General features: G+C 40.1%; 1 protein-coding gene across 4 annotated transcripts in view; it reads right to left on the bottom strand.

The window, feature by feature from the left end:
* The window catches only part of SEC24B (SEC24 homolog B, COPII coat complex component), a 50,792-nt gene that overhangs the window by 20,645 nt on the left and 10,831 nt on the right, over positions 1-19,316 (bottom strand). For 2 of the 4 annotated variants that reach the window (XM_053257060.1, XM_053257063.1), the window contains exons 4-14: positions 17,375-17,479; positions 13,077-13,157; positions 11,766-11,959; positions 7,765-7,949; positions 6,564-6,666; positions 6,040-6,166; positions 5,695-5,804; positions 4,787-4,899; positions 3,526-3,644; positions 2,986-3,041; positions 140-346 (exon numbers count right to left, since the gene is read on the bottom strand). In XM_053257060.1, the coding sequence (XP_053113035.1) occupies positions 140-346; positions 2,986-3,041; positions 3,526-3,644; positions 4,787-4,899; positions 5,695-5,804; positions 6,040-6,166; positions 6,564-6,666; positions 7,765-7,949; positions 11,766-11,959; positions 13,077-13,157; positions 17,375-17,479 (1,400 nt within the window). The remainder of the gene's footprint in view (positions 1-139; positions 347-2,985; positions 3,042-3,525; positions 3,645-4,786; positions 4,900-5,694; positions 5,805-6,039; positions 6,167-6,563; positions 6,667-7,764; positions 7,950-11,765; positions 11,960-13,076; positions 13,158-17,374; positions 17,480-19,316) is intronic. The other 2 variants (XM_053257061.1, XM_053257064.1) reach the window with 2 other exon arrangements.

Here is a 19,316-nt window from a genome sequence, read left to right as displayed (position 1 = left end):
TGGGCATACAGAATACTGTAAACCTCTACAACCACATGTCAATAGACACTGAATAGTAATAGTAGTCTAGGATATTTCCTTCCACCCACATAAGGCACCTTTCCACCCCAGAAATTCTTCATCAAATTGTCCAAAATACCTTTGTGTTTGATCTTTGATTGGGATCTTCCCTGGACTGCAAGTGTCCAGCACCTAAGGATGGTAACTGTGTCTGAAACACAGATATGCGCCCACCCGTTGGAGACATCAATTTATAGGCAGCTTGAAGGGCTGGGCCCAGAGCACTGTGTGTTTCTCTTGTGTTGGTGAACATCGTTGGCAGTGCATTCAGTAAGTCTTTAATCAGCTAGAAAATGTATGAAATGGTGTTAGAAGTTTCAAGTTATGAAAAAAACTATTTTAGCAGCAGTAAGATGCTATACAGTAATATAAAACCACAGGATTATAACATTTAAAAGAAACCCACACATATATTATAAAGGAAACTAAGCAAACTTCTAAATCAAGCTGTTTCAAATTGCTAGAGAGATTAGTTTTCCTCTCGAACCATTCACATAATTTTTCATCAAAGCTGTTAATTCAAATAGCTGCCTCAATGTTGAAAGGAACGTATTTGTGGTGCTACACAGCACTCAACTTCAGAGGATTCAGATGGCTATACTGGCACTGTCTGATTTTCCCAGTGGAAGACACAAATCTAAATACAAAATCTGAAATCAAGTATCTATACATAAGATAGGTTTGAAACATTTCACAATAATGGGAGTGAGATTTAGCTGCTTGTTTTAATTCACATAATATGCACAGTGTCATATGTAAGATATTAACCCATAAAGTTCAGCTGCAGCAACAGAATGTGAATTGACCCACATTATGAAACTGTAGTGTATACAGCACATGATGTCTCACAAGGCCTTCAAGAAAGAGACAAGAGCAGGAACTCTGACAGCTGGTTTTGTGGTAGCAAGCATGACTTGTCCCCTTAGCTAAGCAGGGTCTGCCCTGGTTGCATATGAAAGGGAGACTTGATGTGTGAGCACTGTAAGATATTCCCATCAGAGGATGAAGCCGCTCTGGGAAGAGCAGAAGGTTCCAAGTTCCCTCCCTGGCATCTCCAAGAGAGGACTGAGAGAGATTGCTGCCTGCAACCTTGGCGAAGCCGCTGCCAGTCTGTGAAGACAATACTGAGCTAGATAGACCAATGGTCTGACTCAGTATATAACATCTTCCTATGTTCCTTTTATCCCAAATCTCCACTGTATCATGGACATGTAGGTTACTTGACTCATCCTCACTATCTGCCCTCTTCCTTCTGCAATATAATCATGGATATCTGCGGATGATCTGCAAGCTCTAGTAATGAAAGTCAAGGAGCACAGCAAAAAAATGGGACTACAATTAAATGTAAAGAAGACTAAACTAATGACAACGGGTACAGTAACCAGCCTCAGAACTGACAATGAAGACACTGAAGTGGTGGATAGCTTCTGCCTTTTAGGATCAATTGTCAACAGTAAAGGATCCAGCAGTCAAGAAATACGCCGTAGACTAGCACTTGGTAAGGTTGCAATGAAGGCCTTGGAAAGGATATTGGATGCCGCAATGTGTCTACATCTACAAAGATTAGAACTGTTCAGACAATGGTTTTCCCCGTGACACTCTATGGATACAAAAGCTGGACTTTGAAGAAGCAAGACAGAAAAAGCATTGACGCTTTTGAACTCTGATGTTGGAGAAGACTTTTCAGGATACCATGGAAAGCCAGGAATAAATGGATCATAGAACAAATCAATACAGAATTTTCACTCGAGGCACAAATGGCCAGGCTCAAATTATCATACTTTGAACACATTATGCAAAGACCCAGCTCCCTTGAACAGGGGCGTAGCAATGTTGGAGTGGGCCCAGAGACAAGATTTTAAAATGGCCCCCCGCTGATATACACACACAAACACACTTCACAATATATAGTGCACTCAGACTCACATCCCCATTATGAATACAGTGAATACTTAGTTCACATTGAATTGAGTTTCTTTTACTCTCTGCTCCTGCCGATCTCTAAGAGACACAACATAATTCATAGGGGGTGCAACACGGGTGGGTGGGGAGTCATGTGATGTGCCTCTGGGGGGCCCCTCGAGGCAGTGGGGCCCCAAGACAACTGCCTCCCCTTGCCTAATGGTAGTTACGCCCCTGCCCTTCAGAAGTCCATAATGCTTGGGAAAGTTGAAGGAACGAGAAGAAGAGGATGACCAGCAGCAAGGTGGATGGACTCGATTACGACAGCAATGAATGAACCACTGAGAGACTTTAAAGGCCAAGCTGAAGACAGATCATCCTGCAGAGAATCTATCTACGTGGTCACTAAGAGTCGACACCGACATGATGGCACTTAACCAACCAACCAACCTGCATGAACCTTTCTGTGGGGAGAGAGAAGGCAAAGTATATACAATTATATACACCTATGGCTCCACACTAAACTGGCCATGAATCCCTTTTTGACCTCCCTATGGGCACCCAAGAATATAATCTTTTAGATGAGAAAAGCATTATTGCAACAGTGAAATTTCTGCTGGTTGTCAGCAACCTCCACCCTTCCAGGTCATTGGGTCCTATCTACAGATCTCTCTTCTGAGCCAATCCAGCTGGAGGGCTCTATGCCTCTGCTTTTACCCTGAAAGGAATTGCTATTTGAAGTCCATCACCAAAGAGAGACACACTCTTACTATAGCAATTCAGCCTTCCCATGTCCGTCTGACTTATCACACTGTGCCACAAGAGGCAAAACTACAATGACAGCATATCTACAAAGCTGGAAGCAAGACTGGAATGTTACAGACTTAATGCAACTCACAAACAACACTGTACACCTCTCTTCTAAACGACTTTCTTATCAAGTGGAGAGCAGAAACGAAAACATATCTCCATATTAGTATTGAATTCTAGTGTAAATGGTCATGGTATTTTGATTTCTCTTACCTCTTTACTTTCATGCAGATTAACAAGTAAGCTATCAGGAGTGGGCAGGAAGACATCTATGGAGGGAAAATATTTTTGTGAAGAATTACTACATTGCATTAATCTGCTTTTCAAATATACATAAAAATCACAATGCTGAGGACTCAACGTGTTTTGTAAATGAATAGAAAGTGCTTCTATGCATGCAGGAGAGATCCAGTCAATTCCAGCTGTAGCTCTGTATGACTGGAACATGACTATCGGCCCTTTGGATTCCAGAGTGTATTGAATGCACCCGAGTTTTCCTCGTTTTATTTTGCAGGCATGAATTCTAGACAGACGCACACTTGCCTATTTCATTGTAGTTAATCTAGCACAATATATTCATCTTCACTTACTCACTATACAGTTAAAATAATTTAGTCATTTCATGTAATGCTTTTAGGCATTTGCCTTTTTCACTTTTGATATTGTAGAAATATTACATAGCATATTAACAATGGCCAGCTCATCTTGAAACCAGAATAAATTTTCTTCTCGCTTTTTAATTTTATTTCTTACCATCAATTTCTGAGACAATTAGCATCTGAGGCTGCGATAATCCTTCCTGCAAGTTGTAGAAATGAACAGTGCTGTCAAATGTTATGAAGCCTATTCTTGTTCTTGAATCTCCAGGCAACCTTAAGATTAACACACAAAAACAATCCTGTTGGATAGTTTTAGCACAGGGGTAAGTTATCAAGTCTCTAACACATCCCAGAGTTAGATATTAGAAGACACAGCAAGCACCCCCGAGTGCATACTGCCTACTGGAACTCAGTATTCAGCCCACTGTCTACCTATGTGGCTGGTTCTCTCTCTCCTTCCTTCTCACCTTGCAAGCATTAAAAGGTCAACAGTCTGTTAATAGAATAAGGGAGGGTGGAAAGAAGACTGTGAGATGTTCACGCTCCCATGGTCTGTCTCTGTGCTAATCACAAGAACAGCCTTGATGGATCAGGCCCAAACCTATCTGGTTCAGCATCCTGTTTCCCTACAGTGATCCACTAGTTGCCTCCAGGAAGTTCACAAGCATGTCCCCTCTCCTGCTGTTGCTCCCTTGCAAGTGGTATTCAGAAGCATCGTGCCTCTGACCCTAGAGGCAGAATATAGTCATCTTCAAGACTTGTATTTATTTATCATATTGTTTTATTTTAGTAGTCATTAATAGATTTGTCAATGAATTTCTCTATTCCCCCTTTTAAAGCCATACAAGCTGCTGGCCATCACCAAATCCTGTGGCAACCAACTCCACTGACTAATTATAAGCTATGTGAAGAAGTAATTTCAATGTCCTAAATTTCCTGCCAATCTGTTTCTTGGGATGACCCTCGATTCTAGCATTATGAAGGAGGGAGAAAAACTTACCTCAATCCACACTCTCTACACTATGCATAGTTTTATCAGTCTTGATCATGTCTCTTCTTAGTTGCCTTTTTTTCTAAACTAAAATGCCCCAAAATGATATTGCCTAATCTTGTAAGGAAGGCATTCTAATTCCCTGATCATTTTAGTTGCTCTGCATCTTCTCCAGTTCAAAGGACTAAGTTATACAAGATGCATGCTGGTTGGGATTTGTCCATCTTTCCCCTGTCCAGAGCATATAAGAGCTAGTAGCTCTAAAACCTGAGGGGAACTGGCAACAGAGGCCCAGGAGGGATTTAAACAAGGCTTTGTGGTCATGTGAGCAAAGTAGAGGGTGGATTCCGAAATCAGTAATTATTTTAATGGCCAGTCTCTAGATCACAAATACACACTACAACTAAAACAAGGAGGTTCTTACTTGTCTAGGTGCTCCAGCAAAGACTGACACACAATTGGTAAGTATCCAGCTTCTACTGCATTATGGGACACATCAAATACAAACAAATATACTGCAGGCTGTGGAGGACGGAGCTGTAAAATAAATTCAACATCTTTTGTCAGTTCTTTTTCTTTCTTAAATGTTAAATAAGTTAATAGTTAAATTAACATACTAATATACTGCCCCAAACTCACATCTCTGGGAGGTTTACACCAAAACACCACAAATTAAAACAATTTAAAATTTTAAAAGCAATGTCAAATTCTGTAAGTATGATTCAGGGCTGCTCAACTTTGGCTCTCCCGTTGTTTTTGGACTACAGCTTCCAGCATCCCCAGCCACAAGGGCCAGCAGTCAGGGATGATGTGAGTTGTAGGACAACATCTGCAGAAGAGACAAGAGCAGCCCTGGCATAATTAAACGCCTGGATGAACAAATGTATCTGAACAGCCTTTTAAAAAGTTGTCAAAGATGGGGAGGCTCTTATTTCAGCAGGGAGCGCATTCCAAAGCCTCAGGGTGGCAATGTAGAAGGCCTGTCCCTGAGCAGCCACCAGATGAGCTGGTGGCAGCTTCAGACAGACCTCCTCAGAGGGTCTTAATAGGCAGTAGGGTTCATAATGAAGAAGGCGTTCTCTTAAATATTCCCTTAACTATGAGCTGTTCTGCTATCAGATGTCCCCCCACCCCGACCTGCTCTATTTTAACACCTGCACAAAACCTTTTAAATTAAAAAAAAATCAGGAGCTGAAATGAAGTAGAAGCGCAGACAGGAGGAAAGTAATTCTAAACTCAATACTTGTTCCATCCAAATCAGAAGCATCCTCAGAGTTACATGAATGAACAACATAAATTTTGCAGAATGTTGTTTAAAAAAAATGTATTTACCATGTAATCTGAAGAAGCAATGAACTCTACAGTAGAGTTCTGGACTTCTGGTCGTTTGTGAGGCTCTCCATAGGATCGGGTCAGAGGGTTATACATAAATTCTTCAGGAACTAAATAATTATAGAATAAATATGTTATTCATTGTCAGAGGCACAGAAATTATACCTGATGACATTGTAACACTTAATACCTTCTCAAAGTACAAGTAAGTGCTACAGGAATATGCCACCCGGAATTTGGGGAGCTCCCAGCCCAATGGGCAGTAAAGCGGTTTCACAAAGAAATTTCCCTGCAAGCCCTTCCAGCTCAGCATACGGCTCTTGGGATTGTGAGGTTAATTCTTACCGTCATTAACTCTGTAGCACAGGTTACATTTCCACCTCCTTTGGTCAATGAAGGAAATGAAGGGGTTGATGTATGTTCTGCATGATCTACATCTTACAATGGTGTTCGATGTTATCACAGGCAGCTGCTAAAGAAAAAGAAAAACTGAATTAAGAAAATTTCTATTTTGAAGGAAAACCTTTAAACACTTCATAATATTCTCCTACCCCAACACACTTTCAGCTGACAGCAAGAAATTCATTGTTCAGATACTAAAACATAGTAATTATTGAAATCCATGCCATTTGCACATAATCCATGTAAGATTCAGGTATATTTAAAAACTGTAATGTTGCTTATTTTTGTTTTGCAGTATTGTGTTTTGGTTTGAAGAAGAGAAAGGTTCACATTCATATAGTAGTTACAACTTTTATTATCTTAATGTAAAGTACTATTTCACTTTGTTATATGTTTAAATAAAAAGGTGGATCAATCTAATCAAATCTGCCTATACCAACATTTTGTCTTTAAAAGGGTAACTTTACCGGTAGATCTCTGAAGGGATGTAGAAGCAACCCCAAAGGAAGTTTTGCTTTGTTTAGCAAAGCCTGAGTCTGTGGAATATTTGTCAAAGTGCATCGAAATGAGCTAGAAGATAATAAAAATCATAAATGTTAGTTTCAAGTATTATGATCCATAGTTTATTTGCTCTTTGTTATTTCTACAGGAAATGGTCTAGGCACTCAAAGGCCCCTATATTATCCAAGCAATCAGAACCACCATCCAAACCTTTGTATGAGGGAAAAGTAGTTGGGCAAAATTCAAAGCCTGTTGAATGACTCGTCTATGCACCATCCAGAGAAAGACTCTAGATTCAAAGCGTTTTTCATCCTTTGAAACAGCTCTATGGATAGAACTGTGAGTGTCCAAATGTTCTATGACACCATAGCAGGGACAGAACTAACTTTTGACATTTGAATCACTGAACAGCCTTTTTTAGCAACAAAATACTACAAAATAATCAACTGGCACTTCAGTTCATATTCTTGATGACTCATTAGTTCAGTTTACATTTCTGACAAATGTTTGTTTTATGATCCCATTTTTAATATGGAACAAATATATGACACAGAAGAGGAAACTGAGCCATATCAACTTCCATACAGGGTCATCTTGACACTCCTCAGGCTATAAGCTCCAATTCCTCTCATAAGCTCTAATTCCCTCCTTTACTTCCTGAATTGAACAATCCATCACATCGGAACAGGCAAACTACTATTTGTGCTTACCTCCAAACCAGATATGGAAACCATGGTTCGAAGTGGATTTCCAATCCTATTTGGGCAAACCACTGTTTTCAAGTTCTCTCATAACAGCAAACTATGATTTGTTAGAACCAGGAAACTGGAGAAGAAACTGGAGAATTGAAGGCAGTGCATAAGCCTGAGGCTCAGATTCAATGGGCAAACTATGCCATGGCCATTCCATCAGAGCCTCTCCTCAGTATTCAGGAGTAACACATGAATACAACTAAGATGCAGAATTCTCAATTTTCTTTATACCAAATCTTCAGGCAATACATAGGACTTAAAGACAACCTGGTACATAGAAGATTGGAGCATCTTATTGTCTAAGAGAGAACTGTTAAAAACTTAGGTCAAGCAGAATTAACACACTAGTCAGAAACACTTCCTCACACAGAGACCAACAAACCAAGAATCAGAAGACTGGAAATGTTAAACCTACTCTGGGCTGCAATTAAATTTTTTCAGGTCCGAATTTAAATTAGGCACAGGAGCTGGAACTAGAGCAATAGGCAGAATGTTTCTTTCTTGAGTAAGGTTGACCGGTCTCAAGCTCTCTGGCTGCTGCATTTGCTGTAATCCTAGACCTCCAAGACTAGCTGATAGCTGTTTCATAGTTGGATATTGCTGGAAAACAACATTTTAAACAAGCATTTACTCAAACAGCAACAGATTCTTAAACAGTACCTGTTCAAATGAGCACTCAATTCTCTAGATCTCAAACTCTAGTATTCACTATTTCAGCTGCTGCAACTCTTCACAGGGTCTCCTACCCCCACGAGGTAGTAATTCAACTTCTATTGTAGTGCATCCAAGCCACTTCATCCCATAAGCCACTCCCTCTTCCCCTCTGAAACTCATATTCACAAAATGTTTGACCCAAGGCATAGTAAGTCAGATAGGTTCTTGATAGATCCAGATGTCTACATACACTGTATCAATCAATCAATCAATCATCTTTATTACAGTCCAAGACCAGTATAAGTGGTCATACACTGTATGACATATAGTGCACATACACTGTAGAACTGTGAGTGAGTTAAGTGAGGCAGGCTTTTGTTAAAGCTGCAGGAACCCATACATTCCTGGACCAGTGTGGGCAGTCTCTCTGGTGAAGGCCCTTTGTGCAGCATTTATTTGTTGAATAAATAAATATTCTATTTCTGTTTGTCTTTTTAATTGGTTTTTTCCTCTTTTTCGGTGTGTTTTATGGTTTTTATTGTTTAACTGATTTTAAGATTTTGTGTGTGATTTTTATGGAGTTTAATTGTATTTTAATTTTTGTAGACTGCCTTGGGATGTCTTATGAAAGGCAGTATAAAAACTGAACAAAACACAAACAAATAAACCTCATCATAAGGTCTCTTATGACTTCAACAGCCTTGGTCACCCTGGTGGACGACCTATGTGGCAATCTGGACAAGGGAAATGCATCCCTGTTGATTCTGTTGGACTGGTACCTATCCGGGATGCCTGGCTGGCAAAGAACTTAGAGGCACTGTTTTGTAGTGGCTCTGGTCTTTCCTGGAGGGTAGATATCAAAATGTGGTGCTGGGGGAGGGCACTTATTTGGCACCATAGCTGACCTATGGCATTCTGCAGGGTTCTAGCTTGTTCCCCATACTATTTAATAACTGGGGAAACACATGCAGAAGTTGGGAGTTGGCAGTTATCAATATACTGATGACATGCAGCTGTCTCAGTCTTTTCCATCTCAGTCCACTGAAGCTGCCGGTGTCTGCGCATATCCTGCTCATCACTGGTCTCAAACAAGCTGAAACTTAACCCAGACAAGACAGAAATGCTCCTGGCTAGGAGAACAATTGCTACTGTAATAGGGCACCAGCCTATTCTCAGTAGGGTTGCATTCTCTATGAAGAATCAGATTCACAGCCTGTTCCTGGACCCACATTGCTCCTGGATGCTCCAGCAGCTGCTGTGTCCAGGAGTGCCTTTGCTCAGCTTTGGCTGATGTGCTAGTTGTGTCAGTTCCTGAATGAAGTAGACTGGGTCAAGGTGATGCATAGCATTATTATATCTCGTTTGGACTATGATCATGTGCTTTACATAGGTTTGCCTTTGAAGACTTGAGCAAAATGCCACTGCTAAAATTCTGACAGCAACCAGTTTTCAAGCACATGATGGTAATGGGAGTATCAACTGCACTGGCTTCAAAATCCATTCAGGTTCAATTTACTTACCTAAAGAAGAACCTCTTATTGGACAGAAACAGTCCTTTAGGTACTAAATTACTGCTGAATTCTGCCTGTCCATTAGGATCAGTTGGGGAAGGCTTTCTGCATATCCCATTGCCCTAAGACGTGTGGCTGGAGGCAATGCATGAGAGTAGTGGCACCAGAATGGGGAATTCCCTACCCACCACAGTTCCATTTAGCCTCTAGTTTGTCCTGCTTTCCTTTCCAATCAATCATTGGAAGCCCTGGCGTTTTCAGCAGACCTTTAATTCATTGCTACCGAGTTTTTATGGTTAATTAGGTGGCCAAAATAACACTGTAGGTAGCATGAAATATGGAGTGAAATGCTTATGGGACAAGGCGGTTTTGAGTTTAGAAACAGGTAGGAGAGCAAAGCATGCCCCACTTAACTACCATTATTCTATACATTGGACCACAAGCTACGTAGCAGTAGGTGGTCAGAAGAAGGGCTGTGTATTCACAGGGAGCCTTAAGCATCCCTTCAATGAAGGCCTCATGTATAGCCAAGGCAGGTGGGGGGGGGGAGGCAATTTCTTCTTGCAGAAGAGCTTTTGCTTGTATGAATATGCTCAAGGGCTGCGTGACTTTCTGCCACAAGGGGAGAGACAAGAAAAATCACCTTCCCCCCTCCGCTGCAGAAGACGCCTTCACTGCAGTGATGCTGAAGGCTCCTTGCCACCACGGAGCCCTTCTGCTGCCCACCTACTGCCATGCAGCATGTGGGCCACTTACTTGCACTGTTACAGAAAAACAGAAGTCATGCATAATACATTAACAAGTTAAGGTAACATTACACAAACTGGACACCTGTTTACAAAACAGTTCAGTGTATATAACTTAGAATACATTTATTCAAACTACTTAATTGGAAATGCATGATCTCCATGTGTAACTGTCTAACAGGTAAATTGTTAGTTTAATTTTCAGACACACTAGCATAATTAAGGATTGATTTTAAGCCACACTGGTGTACTATTAAGACACCAATATAAGCAACTATGCCATGTTAATTTATTGCCAAAGTAATAACAAGCCAGTCTCTCATAAACAGACAAGGTATGTGAAATTCACACAATACTATCATAACTAAGTCATATATGCATAATGTGAGAGAAACAACCACTGCATCCAACCACAGCAATTTATAGGCCGATGGAGTAAATCTCATATTTATTATATTTACACTTCATTTTTCAGCCAAGATCAACTGCCCAAGTAACCGAAATGAAGTTTACAATTAAAATACAAGTGAGGGGTATGTCTGGAATAGTGTCTGGTCCCTCACAATTGATGAAACAGTCCAGGTTCCAGGCTTTTCCTTCCTGAGTAAAGGGGCAGAAGGAACTGCAGGTGGACTAAGAGATTGGCTGATGGTAAAGATGGAGCCCAATGTTAATCTGGGGTGTCTTGTGGTCCCTGGGGGCCCTCTGACCTTCCAGCCTGATAGACTGTAATTCAGTTTTCCTGCAAGTTAACTCGTGAAGAACAGCGAGCTTGGTTCCTGCCATGTACGACGCTGAAAAACATGGACTGCAGAAGCAGCTACTAAACTCTAGGATTGATGGACACCATGGCATCACCTGGCGACTAGCACATCCCATGTAGTCTGCTCTTTTACTAATATTCCTCCCCAATTACATTTCACAAAGTCACTCTAAGTCTGAATGTGGACTTAAAGGTCTGAAGGAAACAGACCTGCAAAGACTGTCCTGAACTTCCCACTGTTTGGCAAAGCCATACAATTACAATATATGACACAGATGTATGTAATGGTCTAGGACTGGGATGTCTTAAGGACCATCTCCAATCATATGCAGCTATTCAGTTGCTCAGATGAAACACCAGAAGTCCTCCTCCATATTTCCCTGCTATCTGAGATATGGCAGAGGGCTATGTGGAAGAGACCTTTTCAAAACACAGCACCAAAGTTACTGAATGCCCAATTGGCAGTCACTGCTGGCCTTGTGCCATGTAGTAAAAATCACCCCCAACCCACCCATGAATGATTTATAGCCTGGCTCTTTTGACAATTTTTTCTTGTATTTTTATTTATCCTAAATCAAGGTATGCCTTGGTGGGTAGTATCTGGGGTAGGTAGTATCTTTAAAGACAGAAAAGTCAGATATAAACATTTTTATAGTCACATTTCATCTGATGGTCCTTTTATTACCATTAAAGAGCAAAGAAAATTAAACAGATTTTGTAAGAGAGTTTTCTAGGCTCTAACCTGAGGATGCTGAGGAAATCCAGAATTATATCCAGTGTTACTGGGCTGCATGGCAGATGGCGGCAAAGGCGGTGTTACATTCTGCTGGTAGCCAGGTTGAAGAATAGGGTACCCATAGCCAAAAGGCTTAGAAGTTTTAGACATCTGGGGAACTGAGGAAACAGGAGCTGGACTACTCGTTGTAGAACGTGCCTCTAAACAGAAAAATATTCTGTTTTTAACACACTGTTTTGCTCTTCAAAAAGTAAGCGCCAAAATGCAAGCAGCTGAATATATAAGATAGTATGGTGTATCTGTCATTAACAAAGCAGATAAAGTAGACTTCAGTTAGATATCTAGTTGTACTGTACCTACTGTTGTCAAACAGTGTAATGCAGAGCAATGAAATGAATATTAACACTCCATTTGTGTAAGCAAAATATAAACTATAATAAAATCAGTATTTTTAATTTTTCTGGTCCCTAAAAAATCATCAAATTATTTTTAGATCTGAAAATAATTTCTAGTTATCAATCAGTACTATCAGTAGTAGGTCAGTAGCAAAATGTGACTGCAACAAAGAAGTCAAGGAATTCTTATAGCTTCACTCTCATATATGTCATCTATGCATGTAAAGATAAGGCAGCAAGTTCCACCAACATCTTATCTCAAATTAAAGTGTGCATACAATAACAGAGCAATAATATAAAAGCAAAACTACAGAATATGCTCAGTAGAAGTGTATACAAAAACCAGACGCCTATACAAAGAGATACATGGAACAGCCCCTATGCCAGATATAATTTTGGAATACAATATTTATAACGATATATTGCAGCCAGCCTACTTTCAACAGTTAAGACTGCAATCATTTTGCAGTAAGTCTCACTGAAATTAATAGCCTTACTTCCAAGTAAACATGTTCTGAACATGGGGTTGGCCTAGGAGAGCCCAGGATCTCTTCCAACTCTAAATTCTAGGATTATATGTTTAGGATTCTACAATGGGGGGGGGGGGAGTTCCTTTGCAGTTTGATGTAATGTATAACTTGAAAGGCATAGGTGATCCAGCAATCTGAAAGGAGAGTACGCATTATTTGAATCCTAATTCTTAGCAAATAATATATGAATGCTTTTCCATCTCTAACCACCACACATTTTTTAAGATGCAATCCTACACTTGCCTCACTGCACTCAATGGGGCTTAATCCCAGGTAAGTGTGCACAGGACTGTCATCTTAAGTTTTACAAATATTTCACATACTCCCCTCATTATGCTAAAACCCCCAAACATTTAATATTAATGTTCATATTAAAACATTAAACTATTTACCTGGGTAGCCACCTCCTTCAAGGGCATCGTAATTGTTGGGCACAGGAGAGGCACTGCCCGTTGTGGAAGAGCTGTCAAGGGCTAGGAAAAGACAAAAATCACATGTATTCATCCAATGATACTTGTGAGCTGCTTTTATCAATGCCTAGTAAGAAACACTTGGGTTTCTTAATCAGGAACTCCACATGCTTACAAAAGACAGGATTTGAGCTTTAGTATTTATGCACAAGAGCTGCCAATTTGGACAGTTGTGTTAGTACCTATTAAAAATGCATGAAAAAAGCAAGTTAATAAGGAAAAAACCTGATGAAAAAATAATGGCCTGAGAGGCTTGTACTGGCAATAGTTCATTCTCACATTTTTAAATTAAAATTTTAAACTAGCAAGTACTTCACAGCCAAAAGAAAAAACAGTATTTGCAAGCATGAACCAGGGCACAGCACCCGCTACACTCTGCAGGTGCTGTAACAGCCTGGGCCAAACTATTCGTTCATGTCTTGTTATAGGAGGTCACCTTAAGTGGCGCAGCAGGGAAATGCTTGACTAACACACAGAAGGTTGCTGGTTTGAATCCCCGCTGGTACTATATTGGGCAGCAGCGATATAGGAAGATGCTGAAAGGCATCATTTCATACTGCGTGAGAGGTGGCAATGGTAAACCCCTCCTGTATTCTACCAAAGAAAACCACAGGGCTCTGTGGGTGCTAGGAGTCGAAATAGACCTGACGGCACACTCTACCTTTAGTTATAGGAGAAGCCACCTAATGGCACAGCGGGGCAATGACTTGACTAGCAAGCCAGAAATTGCTGGTTCGAATTCCCACTGGTATGTTTCCAAGACTATGAAAAACACCTATATCAGGCAGCAGCAACATAGGAAAATGCTGAAAGGCATCATCTCACACTGCGCGGGAGATGGTAATGGTAAACCCCTCCTGTATTCTACCAAAGAAAACCACAGGGCTCGGTGGTCGCCAGGAGTCGACACCGACCCAACGGCACAACTTAAGTTATAGGAGAGAGAAGGAATGCTCCCAGCACTTACTGCCAGGACTCTTGTTGGTGCAAACTCTCTTGCTGCCACTGACAACCTTGATTCAATCCAAATTACCACCTCCAGGAAAGCACATTTTGTTGTCTTGGACATGGAGCCTACCGATACCCACGCACAATTCACATTATATTCATGGGATAAATACGAGGTAGCAGTTTTAGCCTGGTACAGAAAACACACGCACATGCACACACACGTTCTATAGCACCTTAAAAATATACATAGCATAAATAGTGGGCAGAAGGCTATACAGCACAAGAGTTACAGTCTGGGACATTTCTGTGCCAAGCTCAAACCTGAGCTTGGCACAGAGTTGAGCCTGGCAGAGAGTTGTCCCAGGCTGAAATTCTTGCATTTCATGGCCTTTTGGCTCCACTGTAAGATTACCTCCAAAGCATGTTGACTGTGGAAGAGATTCACATCAAAAAATTAATTTTCTCCTTGAAGAGCAATTCTTGGTTTATTGTACATTTGTGATAAAGAGGTCTAGTGTCAATTTTTTAAATCACATTTTTATCCCTCAAAGGAGTTCAGGGCAGTGTGCAGTGAGAGTATGGATCTCCTACTTTAATCAGATATGTAACCAATTATTATAGTTTTAAGGAGCTAATCTCATGATTAGTTGGCACTATGGGATCATCTGTGGTTTACTGAAGGCTTGAAAAGTTTACAGCAAGTTTGCTGATGATTAAAGTAATTGTGAGCAGCAAAGATACAACCTGCCATTTGATTTTAACCTAAAATAGAAGTTTAAAAGCCTTTGTGTCACAGGGCAAAAAGTGAGACTTGACATTCTAATTTCTATCAAGATATCCAATCATCAGTGTTCCAAGTTTTATACTTGGCCTTTAAATCGGCCTCAGGAAATTCCCAAAGTTAAATGGGTTCCTAATGAGAAGTATGGTCTCTATGAAGTTTTCAGCAATCTGGTATAATCTGAATTCTGTTCTCCAACCTGGCAAGCAGGTCTGTCTGGCTTCTTTTCCTTCTATTTGGCAAGATGTAGATAAAATTCTTCTAATTCATGTATGCTTTTACCCAATCCTTCCCCAATGCCTCCACATGCAGAAGAGAAGAGACTGAGGATTTTAAAAAACTAAATCTTCCTAATAAACGGTGAGTGAAGAACAAGAATTTCCTAGTAATACTGACTTCATGAAGTCCCCCTTCATTTGTTACTTTTAGGAAGCTGAAGGCCTCCAAGAGAGTTCCTGAAAGATTGAGACTAGCAGCAGATGGATAATATACTTTTAATGGATGCACAGGATAAGCAATCTAACAACTTTTCATATATCTGAAAAAACTTCAAGTCATACTGAGGTATAATAGAGACAGCCATGTATTATGGTGGCTCACTTATTTCTCCTGTACTCCTTCCACAAACTCTTTCATCATTTCACTAGAGAGAGAGAAGTTATCCCTGTCACTGTTTTTTTCATGTTGATAGAACATGAAAATAGATTTTTAAAAATAGATAAAAAACAGGGAAAATGACAACTTGGGTATAGAATAATACAGAAGAGTCCAGAAGAAATAGCTAAAGAAAAAGAATGTATCATCAAGTCACAGAAAAAAGTTCTGAAAACAGTTCCTGAAGGCACAACCTTCCACGCCAAGTTGGCAACATTCCCATATGCTACCTGGGGGCACACACAATAGACATAAGCAGTCTAACAGCTCTACCCAAGATTTAATTAATATAGTGACAACTGAAAGGTTATGCTTCAAATTACCATAATTTTGGAGAGAAAGGCCACAGTGGGAACGTTATTAATAGTTGTTTATTGCCGCCTGTGGCGTTTACACCAATGTGGCCTATACGCTATAATTCAGGATCAAGCTGTAGTAAAATTTTAAGTGTTCAACACAACTGAAAATATAATGCATGATGCCCCCCTCTAACTGTGGCTTTTACGCCAATGAGGTGTTTCTTCCCAAAATTACGGTAGTGGTAACATGCCATTCCGATATCTAAATTTAAAAGAAAATTGGGTGGCATCCACAATTATCCTCAGTCTGGAACAAACTCTCCTGCTCTGGAGCAGGTACTTCTGTACCAAACTAAGGACAACTGTGGATACTATCTGCGTCTATACATCACAATTTAGATAACTAATTAGGACAGTTTAATCAACCCTTCTGCTTCAAAGCATTTCCTCTCCAGGTGCACATTTAGAACTCTGCCTAAATGTAAACTGAAAAACTTGTCCGCTGTATACATATGCATTGCAACGGGGGGGGGGGGGAGTCAAATGAAATGTGCTGGCAAGTATACACCATGTAGATAGTTTCATCAGCCTGCAGTACCAGCCTATTGCAACATATTTAAAGATAAAGGAAGTAGGTTGTATCATGTTTATGTTTAGAATGAAGTCAAAGAAAGATCAGACATTATGTAGTACGATAAATGCTGCAAGTTTACTGGAGGCGAAGGCAACTTTTAGGAGAGCGTGAACGACACTCGGGCCTGGTTCACACAACCCAGGAACATGAATGGAAAGAGCACTGAGCCTGCATGCTCCCTTCTCCTCTCAAATACAGGACTGCAATGAAAGAACTGTTGCTTGTTAAACCATAGTCTGCACATGATCCACCCTGGAGAACTGTGGTTTACAACCAGGATATGATCCTGGTTTCATATCCTGGTTTATAAGCCACTGTTAAAACCTCAGTTCAGTTGGCATGCAGAGCGGTGGTTTAGCAAACCAAGATTACTCCCTTGTAGCATCCACAAAGGGGAGGAAGGAGCACATGGACTTCATGTTAGTTGTTGTGGTGCTGAACTCTTGTGTGAACTCATCTTGGTATTCCAGTAATACACATCCACGCCCCTTAATTTTAAGAAAGCAATTTCTTACTGAAGAGATCCTATTACTCTTCTATAACTTCAGCTATTAAATAAAACATAATTTTTGCCTACAGTTAGTTTTCTTCAAGTATGATAGCAGCTGCTTTTATATATACATTTGTTATCCTGATCCTTGAATACAAACTAATTGAAAGCAAAATTCCATTTCATTTTGTAGCTGAAGACATTGAAGAGTAATGAAAAACACTTCAATAATAAAATTAAAATGCATGGACATGTATCTTATGTTTTGATAATGAATGTGTCGTTCAGTGGTTTTGGTTTTGGTTTACTTAAAGAAAAAGATATAGTCTCCAGTAAATGAAAAGAAATGGAACAATGCCATCAAAATTGGGTATGAAAAGTGAGAAATACTGGTGCAAAGCTAAAGCAGACCTGCTTCCTCATCCTCCTCATCCTCTTCCTCATCATCTGAACTTGATGACAAGGGAGTTGCTGGAGAGCTAGCTTGATTATTAACATATCCACCATACTGCATGCCTGTGAAGTGGAAAGCACAAACAGAAGAATCAGACAGACAGGAAAGGTGAGAAATTGAAAGCACAAATCAAAGCATTAAAAGTGACAGCAAAACCAAGCATTGCAAAGGACATCCTAACATGAAAAGTACGTGAATCATCCAACCAAAACTAGAAAACACTCTCTTTGAAGGAGTTTAGCAGACAATTTTATTGCTGTGCTTTAAGCATTAGTAGCAGACAAAGAAATTTAGTAAGCTTAGAACACACAATTAATCCTCCAGAGATGGTTTTCTGTTAGACAGTTCTCTTAAGGTTTAAGAACTGCACTCCACCCCTTCCCCCCACCCACCGCCACACCTTTCTTCCTACCTGAAAATATGTTTGGGACACATAAGACTTTGTTCTTTAAGATTTTTGTTTTGATGCAAGCATTTGACTTCCTACTGTACCTGCGTTCAGATGTCTGTAGACATGTGAATATTTTGCGCAAAAAACTACATGCATTCATTTTTAAAGGTGAACCTGAGTACATGCCTCCTGAAATGCAGGATACAGATAGGAAGCATACTGCTGTACCTGTATTCAACGTAACATGGGAACAACAGTAATGGCATATGGATCTGAACCTGTGTACATCGTACACAGACTGTATTAGTGTCGAACATAATGTGTGAATAGGGCTTAATCACCCATAGAAATGAACACACATCTCACTATTCAACATTGTCCATATCCTTAGCATGTACTTTCAGTTCCCAATTCCGAAGATGGAACTATTTGAAACTAATCAGGACTTTGAGATGAATGTTATTTTTCCTTAGTTCACACAGATCCATTACTTTCCAAATAACAGTCAACTACTCTGTATAATATATTACTCTGCCTACATATGTATATAAACAGTCTATGATCCAGCACAGAAAAACACATGGGGCTACTCTAATGAATGAATGTTTGCTTCACACAAGGCAACATACCTGAGTTTTCCCAACTGGAGGCAACATTTAAAGAAGTGAAGTAGTAGGCATGTTTTGGAACATGCTATGTGCATGACTGCCATTATTTTAAAACTGAAACTCTGTGAATGTTGACCATGTGAAAAGGTACTCATGACCATTAGTTTACATGTGGCAGCCAAATAATCCCTAACGTACAAATACAGTCATCAAACACTCTCTGGGATCAACAGAATACTGCCATTCGGACTGTGTTTCAGCAAGATATGAGCATGCATATACTGAAACATTATTACCCTGTAGCATGTTAGTCTATACATGAACGCACATGCAAAAGTCACATGGTGACTTGCTTGCTGAATAAACCTGCATGCAATCAGGTTGATTAGGCAGATATGGGAGGAAGGAATCTACCAGTCAAAATGCTGGCTGTAGGCTTGTAGCAAAATATAAATTTGGTAATATGGAGACATTGATGCTATGTTTATTTCTATTACTATGTTGGTATAGATCAGGCATCCCCAAACTGCGGCCCTCCAGATGTTGCTGAACTACAACTCCCAGCATCCCTAGACACAATTTTTTGTGGCTGGGTATGCTGGAAGTTGTAGTTCAGCAACATCTGGAGGGCCACAGTTTGGGGATGCCTGGTACAGATGAAGAAAATCTAAACTCGGAAGCTGGTATACAGATTTATCAAAACAATTCCTAATCCCTACCCCAAATGAGATGAGGGCGACAGTTAAAAACAAAAAACAAAAAAAGAAGAGGGATATGTGATTTTTAATCAAATCTATTGCATAACAGCAGGTTAGTTTAGAGGCAACATTTATCATACATCCTCAAAAACAATTTCACACCAGTGGCTAGTGGAGAAGGATTTCAATTGACATTTGTTGG

This window comes from Hemicordylus capensis, chromosome 5, assembly GCF_027244095.1.
Source record: "Hemicordylus capensis ecotype Gifberg chromosome 5, rHemCap1.1.pri, whole genome shotgun sequence".
In the NCBI taxonomy this organism is placed as follows: Eukaryota; Metazoa; Chordata; class Lepidosauria; order Squamata; family Cordylidae; genus Hemicordylus; species Hemicordylus capensis.
This window is presented reverse-complemented; position numbering and strand designations above follow the sequence as displayed.